The sequence below is a fragment of the Ahaetulla prasina genome, chromosome 1 (assembly GCF_028640845.1).
Source record: "Ahaetulla prasina isolate Xishuangbanna chromosome 1, ASM2864084v1, whole genome shotgun sequence".
In the NCBI taxonomy this organism is placed as follows: Eukaryota; Metazoa; Chordata; class Lepidosauria; order Squamata; family Colubridae; genus Ahaetulla; species Ahaetulla prasina.
Genome location: NC_080539.1, coordinates 158,546,938 through 158,558,427, shown reverse-complemented (window position 1 = coordinate 158,558,427; position 11,490 = coordinate 158,546,938). Strand labels below are relative to the sequence as shown.

The 11,490-nt window shown below is 38.8% G+C and overlaps 1 protein-coding gene across 1 annotated transcript in view; it reads right to left on the bottom strand.

The window, feature by feature from the left end:
- Positions 1-5,841: 5,841 nt before the first annotated feature.
- Positions 5,842-11,490, bottom strand: part of KCNS3 (potassium voltage-gated channel modifier subfamily S member 3) — a 36,935-nt gene continuing 31,286 nt past the window's right edge. Inside the window, exon 4 of the mRNA XM_058179133.1 lies at positions 5,842-6,554. Within this exon, the coding sequence (XP_058035116.1) occupies positions 6,517-6,554 (38 nt within the window). The 3' untranslated portion in view covers positions 5,842-6,516. The remainder of the gene's footprint in view (positions 6,555-11,490) is intronic.

The following is an 11,490-nucleotide window of genomic DNA, read 5'->3' as shown; positions in this document are numbered from 1 at the left end:
CCAGATCAGACCAGATCATGCGATCCGGTAGCCATCGTGGTTGGTAGTTCCGCGATTTGGTAGCACTGCCTGGTTGTCATTACTTCCTGGTTTTAACCAGGAAGTAATATGTTTTTTACTTTCTGCACATGCGCATGTGACGTGCGCACATGAGTGAGCAAAGCGAGCAATTGCGCGTGGCACGTGCACTCCCAGACCAGTAAGGAAGGTAAGTAGATTTTACCCCTGCCTGAACTGCATATATTCCATTGAAACTTCATGTAGCTGTCAAGACCCCAGCTTCAGATTTCCTATGTATTCCCAAGTTGAAGCACTGAAATAATCATAATTCGAAATGTCACAATTTCTTTTGATCCCTCATCTCTTTCTCCCTTTTCCCTTCTTTCTTTTGTTAAAAAAAAAAAGTGTTAAAGTACTATATGTCTACGGAGATTCTCAATCATTCAGGTCATGGTTGTCTCAAAGGTGCTTTTCCAAAAGGCAATTGGATTGTTTTTTCCCTTGAGGAGGAAGATGTTTCATTTCTTATCCAAGAAGCTTCATCAGTTCTGGCTGTATAGAGCTGGGGAGAGGGGAAAATTATTTCTGACAGGATGTTGGGAGGAGTGGAGAGATTATATTTCTTTGCAATCATCTGGTTGTTAGCATTCTCTCTGAGAGCCGTTGAGGCCACTTGGGGGTTTATCTGTGCCATCCTAGGGGTTTATCTGTTTATTGTATTTCAGTAAAGTTCAAGAAACCATTTTATCCCTTAAATTTAAAATATTATCTCATGTCAGTCGGCTGGTTCCAAATTTCAGGCGAGTAATTTAGAAGTTTCACTGAAATCAATGGAATTTCAGTCAGCCATAACTAATTTAAAACATTGATTTCTCCATTGAGTCCATATGAAACGGGGCCAATTTGCATCCTCCCCATGCTCCCACCTTCATTCACACTGAAAATAACTTTTCCAAATTTGCAAATACTGCAAATGAAGTAATGATAAAAACAAAGCAACTCATCAAACATTTGCATTCTTCCCCATTTCTGTCCTTTGTGGTTTATATGCTACCATTTATTGTAAGCTGACCAGCTACGACAAACCACATACCTTTCCTTTACGAATCTTCAAGTCTATGACACAATAGACGGCACATTACTCTGTCCTCAATAAAACTCACACACGTCTCCTCTGTCAGCAAGGTGAGGGTGGAAATACAAACGAATGAGAATAAAATATTTGAGCTCGACGGTAAAAGATGCCAGCCAATAAATAACATATCAATGCAAACGTGGATGTCTTCGGGCAAGTGCCACAAATCACTAAAAGTGGCTAGCGTTTCCGAAGCACAAAAGCAGCTAAATGGTTTCAGCTCGGTTGTTCTAAAACGAGTATATTGTTTTGTATTGTTTTTAAATGTTTTTAGTGTTTTAACTAATATATTTTTTTTCAGTTGTAAGCTGCCCATAGTTGGCATCTATACAAATTGAATAAATAAATAAAAATAAATCTCATCATAGTCATCATTATAATCATGAATATTTGGAGGAGTGGGGATTGTAGTTAGAGTCCAGTGTATGTGAATGACACTGATTTGTCTTATCACTGTGATTTCATTTGATTACTGAACCATATGTCAAGCTCTTGGCCTTAATAGGAAATGTAGTGTTTTCTCCCACTTTCTTCTATCTTTACTCTTTCATTTATTAAAATAGTTTTTTATACTGCTTTTCCTTCAGGATAGTTACCGATAGCAATAGCAGTAGCACTTAAGACTTATATACCACTTCACAGTGCTTTCCAGCGCTCTCTAAGCAGTTTACAGAGTCAGCCTATTGCCCCCAACAATCTGGGTCCTTCTTTTACCCACCTCGGAAGGATGGAAGGCTGAGTCAACCTGGAACCTGGTGAAATTCAAACTGCCAAATTGCAGTCAGCCGGCAGTCAGCAGAAGTAGCCTGCAGTACTGTACTCTAACCACTGTGCCACCATGGCTCAATAGACCTTGACTTACAACCACAACTAGGACCAGAATTTCAGTTGATATGCAAGGTAGCTGTCAAGTCGTGCTCCATTTTATGACCTCTTTCATCATGGTTGTTAAGCAAACCACTGTAGTTGCTAAGTGAATCATATGGTTGCTAAGCGAATCCAACTTCCTCCATTGACTCTGCTGATCAGAAGGCAGTTGGGAAGATCACAGATGGCGATCACATGACCCCGGAGCACTGCGGTTGTTATAAATACATGCCGGTTGCCAAGCACCCAAATTTTGATCGCTTGACTGCGGCGATGCTGTGACAGTCATCGGTGCAAGTGTTTGTCGTATGTCACTTCTTTAGTTCCATTATAACTTTGAATGGTTGCTAAACAAAATGGTCGTAAGTCAAGGACTACCTGTATGTGCATGGTATTAATTCAAAGACAGGTTCCAGATTTTATTTGAAAGATTCCAGATCCCATGCCCACCCAGTTTTCTCTAACGTTTCTACCTCTTTATTCTACAGATAGAAAAATATTTTTGTTTTCCTTGAAGGAACTTAAAAGTTTAAAGCTTCTGAATTCTGAGGTGTTCTGTGCTATGAAATATTACTGCCAATGCACATACGAATGGAGACAGAAGAAGATCAATCTCTCCCACGAGGAATGTAAAGCATTCCTTTTGCGAGAGGAAAGCAGAAAGCAAGAGAACAAGAGATAGGCACATAAAGTCATGTTGAGTTTGCAGAAACAAGAAAAATATACATGAAGGTATTCATGACTGGCTTTTTTATCCCATGAGAATTTACATTGGTAGATTTGCAAAAATGAAGTTTAACTCTTCATGCACAAAATAAGTGAAAGAAAGGAGGACTCTGAAAATCATTGGTTGAATTCTCTGCCTAGCAATAGTTATAAGGGTAATTGTGAGTGTCATCCATGTGAGTGACCAAATGTCATTTGGGATTATTTGCACTTTATTTACAAAATAAAGAACCCTGTAGGGCAGGGGTCTCAAACTGCGTCACGCACAGGCCACGCCCACCCCGGCTCTGCAAAGGCAAAAACCGTCACAATACGTCACGTGACGTGATCGGGTTTGACACCCCTTCTGTAGGGAATACATCACAATTTTATTCCTTATTTGACACTGTTTTAATAACAGTTTGAGACTTACCCTATTGTCCAAACTTCAATCACATTATGGATTTACACACAGTGGAAATTTGTAGCCACGTCTGCACAAATCCCAAACTGGAACTATTTCAAATGGTACATTTCTCCAACCTTGATTAAATGCAGTTTGTGAGAGAAAATGATGGTATGTGCATTAACTGATTTTCTGAGTTTAATCTGCCATGTACACTACAAACAGGTTTTCCTGACAATAAGATCCACTGATTATTTGCTGATGTCCAAATTCTGATTTTGCAATAGAGCCAGTTTACATATTCAGATGCCACTAATTTGGAGCGTCATCATAAATATGTGATGTTCCTAAACTGCAGGAACTAATTATGAGTTTCATCACTACAGAGCCAAAACTTTTGATTGGAATCACCCACATACGCAGCTATTAGCTTTCAAATCAATAACTGTAGAACTACTATGAAGCTGTAATGACCCTTATCAAATGCTTTTATGAAAGGCTATTATGTCCTATGACCTATGGTAGCTTTATTTATTGCAATATCTATTTTGGAATTACAGCTTAATGTGTGAACTTTTGGGACTATTTGTTTTAACGTATAGACTTTAATTCCCAGAATTCCTTAACTCTACCATGCTGGCCAAGGAATTATAGGAATTGAAGTCAATGCACCTTAACGTTGCCAAGATTTAAAAACATTGGTTTAACGAAGTATTAAGCAAACTTTGATAGCACATAATCTTGGTTTTTCAACGCACAGACAGAATAATCATGAAATGAACACATCATTGAATTAAAACAATTAAAGAAAGAAAATGGAGCTGATTTTTCAAAAAGCAACAGCATATAACACAAAGTGAGCCAGCTGCTGTAATTATTTATCCGCTAGCGTTATGCAAATTTAAAAAACAGAAGGCAATTTTCAATTAAGTGGTCATGCACCATCTGCCCATGGCCATGTTTTTTAATCAGACTGAAATGTTGTTTGGCTGCTCTTTATGATGTATGTGACTTGATAAGTAATATGAAAATAAAATTCCAATAAGATACAATAGGAACTTCCCATTGTGACATACAATGAGCTAAATCCAATGTTGCAGAAACAACGTTGCAGAATTGAGATTGCTTGGTGGAATGGGATGGGGGAGCAACTGTTCTTCCAAGTTTCTTCCAGGGACCTCCCCACCCCATAGACGGACTGACTACAGAGGGAAGAGTTGTTCCCCTTCAATTGGATACCACCAAATGACTGGAATCTTCTGGATATTGTGGACACATTTGGAGATTTTTGCTCTTCCTACATTATCATAAAATTGTGTTGCACTGCCAGATCTCCTAGTTGTTGTGGTCCGCCAACAGCCTACGGAGCTGGCAACGGAGTCAGGCAGCGATGAGGCTGAGGTGAGACCAGGGCCATTGGGAAGTGAGGTACGGACTCCATAGCCTCCAGGGGCTGACAGTAGTGAGGCAGAGGAACAGGAGGAGCAAGAGCAGCTCAAGCAGAGGACAACTCGGGAGTAAGGCCAAGAGATTATTGCCACCCCCATAAGGCTTAAAACAGACCAGCAATGGCGTTTGAGCTTTGCCAGAAAACGATATTGATAGCTTCATCTTCTGCTTCGTCTACGTCTTGCCTTTATTTTTATGACTTGTGAATATTTGCCTTTGGCAGTTTACCTAATTGGACCAAGGTTTGCGAGAGAACTGAGGAATTTGTGTTGGGAGGCATTTGTTTTGAGTTGAACGATGCTGGGAATGAAGTAATTCTCAGCTGTTCAAATAAAGTTTTTTTTTTTCACTGACTGAGTTTCTTACGACCTACTTGGGCCTGGGTCACAACACTAGCTGCCTTATTTCGGAGAAGCCTAACAGTATTTTGTTGCTAGCCCTCTCAAGGTAGACAGCCAGAGGAATATGCAAAACTGCTGACTTTGTGCCTCTCAAGACAAACATGCCTATTATGGTAGGCTGGCTTTCTCAATCACAAAATGAGCTTCTCCAGTTAAGATTTGAACCTATTTCTCCTCAGCTGAAGTCTGAGCTCCTCACAGAGTGGCACTATGGATATTGCTGATCTTCAATTCCCAGCATCCCTAGGAAGGATGAGCAATGTAAGGCATACAGCTAGTTTTCTGCTTACAGCAGTTCACTTAGTGACCGTTCGAAGTTTAAAAAGTGACTGTGTGATCATGTGATCAAAATTCACATGCTTGGCAACTGACTCGTTTTTATGGTGGTCAGTGTCCCAGAGTCAGGTGATCACAACTTTCTGACAAGCAAAGTCAGTGGGGAAAGCCAGAGTCACTTAAGAACCATGTTACTAATTTACTAACTACAGTGGGATTCACCTAACAACTGTGGCAAGAAAGTTGGTTAAATGGGGCAAAATTCACTTAACAAATGTCTCACTTAGCAACAGAAATGTTAGTCTCAATTGTGATTTTTAAGTCAAGGACGATCTGTACTTAGCTTGGTTATCTACAGCGAAGGCGACCGGTGAAATGTGCATGGCATCATCACACAAATACAATAATTTTTATTAGTGGCCTTTAAGGATAGAAAGAATATTGACGCTTTTAAAGGGTTAGAGAAGACAGCAGAGAATACCACGGCCAGACAAGAAACAAATAAATGTACCACAAAGCAATTAATCCAGATTTCTCTGTATTTTTTCAGGCTGCCTGCTAATCCAGCCATTTGCATAGTCCTAGATTATACATTTTAAAACCTCCACAGAAATTCTCGTCGCTCAGTACAAAATGTAAGCAAAAACACTCACACTCGCCGAGGAAAATTGTTCATGTCAAAACTTTATTAGTGTTGAGGTAGCCTTCCTTCTTGTAAAGAAGTTGGGTGAGATATTTGCAGAGTTGCCCTGCTGAAGTTTCGGTTTTATTGACATTGGTAACAGCAACAACAAAAAGCGGAAGAGCAGCAAGCAAATACATAGTTCTCAGTATTGTCATTGTCATCCAGCAGCCAAAGTCAATGGCAGCAGTTATGATGGGGGGGGAGGGGGGAAGCGTTTGAAGGGTCCCGAAGAGCTGGTGCTTTGTTAATTCATGGAGAGGAGGGAACATGAAAAGAAGGTTGTGTGGGGGAGCTGGGTTCTGTATAAATTCTTTCCCTGGCCCAATCTTATAAAATGAGGCTATTAATGGTACATATGGCTTGCTTAGGGTGAAATGGGGGTTGGCAGGAAGCCGCAGCAGCAAATGCACAGTAAGCGGTAGCGGAATTTGCTAATAGTGCCTCGTGTTTGCCACTTACTGCTTCTCCCCTAGTGCTGTGAGGGAGAGCTCCTTTAACCATCCTGATTTAGTTGGGCTGCTGAAGCGTCTCCTCAACAATACATGGATTCATTTGGCTGTGCTTAGTGCCCGAGGTAACCAGATAGGTCCAGTCACAGATGGGTCTTCGAAGAGACTAGAGATGCACGTTCTAAATGAGGGAGACAAACACACACAACACATATATACATGTGTATATATACATATATAAACGTTAACGCTTGGTTTCTTCAGAATCAACTTTTTATACACAAGTCAATGATGTGCTTGCAAACAATACACTAGCATGCTAATAGCAGTAGCACTTAGACTTATATACAGCTTCACAGTGCTTTATAGCCCTCTCTAAGTGGTTTACAGAGTTAGCATATTGCCCCCCAATAATCTGGGTTCTCATTTTACTGACCATGGAAGGATGGAAGGATGAGTCAACCTTGTGCCGGTCAGGATCGAACTGCTGGCAGTTGGCAGAATTAGCCCATAATACCGCATTCTAACCACTACGCCACCCCAGCTCTAATGGGGTTCTAATCATTCCTTGTGTCCCTAAAGAATAGGAATATCCCACAGTCCTCCTTCCTTCCTTCTAGTTATTGAATGCCTGGATTTTAGAGATTACACAAGGTTTTTTTTTTCCTCCTTAAAAATACAACGATTCAGAGAGGCTACAGTAGCTAAAATGCTGTTTTAGTATAATATTATAATGAAACTGTTCAGCACTGATCAGCTCCCTTTCACTTTCCCTGCCAAATAATGCAATATAGCCAAAAAATCAACTATGAAATATTAGATCAGATTATGCTGTTCAAAGTCAGATAAAGGGGCATTTGCAGAAGCTTGCTGCTTTCGTTATTCTAACAAAAATAACGTTGCAGCATTCCACTGCACGCTCTGCTTTTTTCGGGATGGGTGTGTGAGACATTTGCTACACACATAGAAAAAGAGTAGACTTTTATCACAACAGTTATAAAACAAGTATACGTAGTAATGTTTTACCTGTAAAGGTAAATGACTTTTTCTGTTTTAATTGCAATAATACGCACGCGAACAACTGCTTTAAACTCAATGTAAATCGTTCTAAACTTTAAAAAACGACTGTAAAAAAATACGATTTCTGCAATGGAGTTGTCGAAGTCTGGAATGCCCTACCTGATTCAGTTGTCTCAGCTACAAATTTTCACAGTTTCAGTCACAAATTGACTGACTTCATACTTAAGTCCCTCAGTAGAGGAAGGGTGCATAAGTGCACTAACATGCCATCGTCCCTGTCTTTGTGTTTTTATTCTTATTCTCATTTTCATTTTTGTTTGCCAAATTGCAATAAACAATAAATAAATAAATAAATAAATAAATAAATAAATAAATAAATAAATAAATAAATAAATAAATAAGAAGTATGCTCCTAACATTGCCTGTCTGGAGGAGGAAATCAGAGAGCCACTGAATCCTATAGAGAAGATTTAGACAGTTTCATTCATGATCATTTGAAACATGTCCAGGGTGGTATTTATATTAAGGATTTCACATTTTTCCAAACGACTTTCATTGGTCAAGCAACCCCATCTGAAGGTCTTTAATAATTGGATCTATGCTGGGTGATCATCTTTGCTTCTCACGCTGGAAAACGCTTTCAAATTCTACTGATTTCAGGAGGAGAATTCAACTGAGGCTTAATTGTTCCCACTGAAATTCATGGAACTTTACAATATTTTATCCTGACCTGCAACATCCTGCTTGACTGACTGCAGCTACAGCACAATATTAGGAATCTTATAGGCTTTCTGCTTTTTGTTTTTTTTTAAGTGAATTCACTAATGGACTTTCCAATTATCCAGTGACTTTGGGGGACAGAGCTACATATGAACAAGATGAGCAATGGCCAGGTGGATCCCTGGGCAGGCTTGATTCTGCACAATATCCTTACAATCAGAGGTAGGTTTCAGCAGGTTCTGACCAGTTCTGGAGAACTGGTAGCGGAAATTTTGAGTAGTTCGGAGAACCAGTAGTAAAAATTCTGACTGGATCCGCCCCCATCTATTCTCTGCCTCCTGAGTCCCAGCTGATCAGGAGAAAATGGGGATTTTGCAGTAACCTTCCCCAGGAATGGTGAGAGAATGGAGATTTTACAGTATCCTTCCCCTGTCATGCCCACCAAGCCACACCCACAGAACCAGTAGTAAAAGTTTTTGAAACCCACCACTGCCTACAATGTCATTGCCACAGAAAGACCTGCAGGGAGAGCTTTTTGGAAGAAAAAGCCGTGATCTACCCGGATATAAATTATTGCTCTTGAGTAGCCTTTCTTTCACAGCTATGATCAAACCTAAAACTTCCAATATCTGAGCCTTTGCATTGCGACTTAAATGCTGGCATAACCAGTCTCTTGTATTTTCTCTGTCTTATCTACAAAGCTTACCCAGCTATCTGGAAGCTTTGACATTTGATACTTCAACCTGAGAGTTCTTTACTACTTCATTCACAGGTACTTGACTATTGAACAGAACTGTGTGTGCCTTAAAATCTTGGACTGGGCGATGTGTACATCTGCCTTTAGTTTAAACATTCTAGGGTGATGTAATGCTAATCTTGGGCTGTTGTTCAAGTCCTGGGCTAAAAAAACCAAAACTATGCATTTAGTATAGACAAAGTAATATCTGGCTATGTTTATGTACCTACTAAGAGACTGAAAATAGGATTTAACCAAGTTAAATGAAATGGACATATAAAAATAATGACAATAATAATTGGGAAGGATTCAATAGCTAGACAAAAATGCCAAGTTAAATCCGAACATCTGGCTAACTATGCAACAAACCATAACAATATTCCTTGGGCTAATACCCCCAATGAATTTGGTGAAAAACTACTTACATTGTAAGTTTTAAAGCAAACAGCAAATGCAAGAGGCTAATGCACCACAGTGGCACGCAGTTTGTCGGTTTACTGCTGTGGTTCTACACTGTCTTAACGTTCCTTACACCTCCTGGTTGCATTGGAAAAGCTTCCAATGATGTGTGACTTAGCGCTTCAATGAAAATATCCAATGCAGAGCACAGTTCATCATGGGAGACAAAGATGAAAGTCCTCTTACTTAGTTTTAGACATGAATCAGAGTGCCCTGCTTTTGAACTTCAAATTTAAAAAGCCATTTAGGCCATAACCATAGCCCACTGAACAAATTGGGACCTAATTTTAGAGTTGTCATCAGCCATGAGAATTTCAAAGCAATTTTCCAATTTATCCTAATGGTCAATTTTGGCTCTTGTAAGTGCTGATTCAATCAAGTGCAAAACTCTGCTATCAGTCAAAGCCTTACAGACTGCATAAAGTGCACATCCTGTGTGACATTTATTTAAAACTAAGTTCTCAAAGTCATAGGAAGGGCGATATGTCTAAGTTTCCACATCCCACCTTTTTATTAGAGAATCCTCCGGAAACTATAAATGTCTAAAAAATAAATCTCATCTTTTAAAAACCTACAGCAATATTTATGGAATGCCAGTCGCTTATTTTTCTTCCCTGTTTGTCTCTATTAGTTTTCATGCAGAATGATGGCCTTGATTAATTTTTAGACATGTAAGGTACTTAATCTAAATAAATGTTAAGAAAAATATTGAGAAAAGGCAGCTTTAGGCATTTAATCACACATAATTTTTTGCTCATTATATTTTGCTCACCTTAAGCGGTATTTTCAGCCTTTCAGACATTAGAGACATTACAATTTTCTTTCTAAGTGTATTAATTTTCATTTAAAAAGAAAGCAATGGACAGCACACTAATCACATTTCCCCCTTTTCAATAAGATTATCAAGACCGAGCTATAAAAATTCTAAATGATCGCCAGATGGCAGCGAAGAGGTAAAAAAATTATAATCCTTTACTGCCTGCCACCTAGTGGTTCTCTGGGGTTTTGCACCACAAGAGACATATTGGAAATTAGAAAAGTATTACTGCTCTTTATAACAAAGACAGGATTTAAAAAATCATAGCTTTTTAAAATGCTATTTTATTTTACTAATTTAAAATATATACTGTTTCCCTTTGGCAGAGATTTTGTATTTTACAAGAACAGTTTTATGCATAAATTGATCAATTTATGCATAAAACACTGCAAAGTAATGGAATAAAAAAACCTGCAAAGTAATGGAATCTATTATCAACCAATCCATTACCCTCCATCTAGAAACCAACAACCTACTCTCTAATAAACAATTTGGTTTCTGAAAAAAATTATCATGTAATTTACAATTTCTTCACTGCAAAAACATATGGACTACAAATCTTGATCAGGGCAAAGTAACAGATGCAAACTACATAGACTTCTGTAAAGCTTTCGACTCAGTACTACATGATAAACTCCTCCTAAAACTAAAATCCTATGGCATCTCAGGACCCTTACACAATTGGATAACAGCTTTTCTATCAAACAGACAAGTGGTCAAAATTGGCAATGCGCTATCAAATCCTGTTCCTGTTAAAAGTGGCATTCCCCAAGGCAGCGGTCTTGGACCAACACTCTTCATATTATCCATTAATGATCTCTGTGACCGTATTACAAGTAATTGTGTTCTCTTTGCTGACGATGTCAAACTATTTAACATCACCAACAATACAGCTATCCTCCACAAAGACCTTGACTTTTTATCTGAATGGTCTAAAACTTGGCAACTCCAAATTTCAACCAGCAAATGCTCAGTCTTACATATTGGAAAAAAGAACCTAAACACTAAGTGGTGTTTGATGGACATTACCTTACTGATGACCCCCACCCTGTTAAAGATCTTGGAGTTTTCATATCAAATGATCTAAGTGCCAAAGCCCACTGTAACTACATAGCAAAAAAGGCCTTAAAAGTTGTAAACCTAATCTTGCGTAGCTTTTTCTCCAAAAACACTACACTATTAACCAGAGCATATAAAACATTTGCTAGACCAATTCTTGAATACAGCTCGACTGTTTGGAACCCATACCACATTTCTGACATCAATACAACTGAATGTGTCCAGAAATATTTTACAAGAAGAGTTCTCCACTCCTCCAAATACAACAAAATACCTTATGCCATCAGATTTGAAATCCTGGGTTTA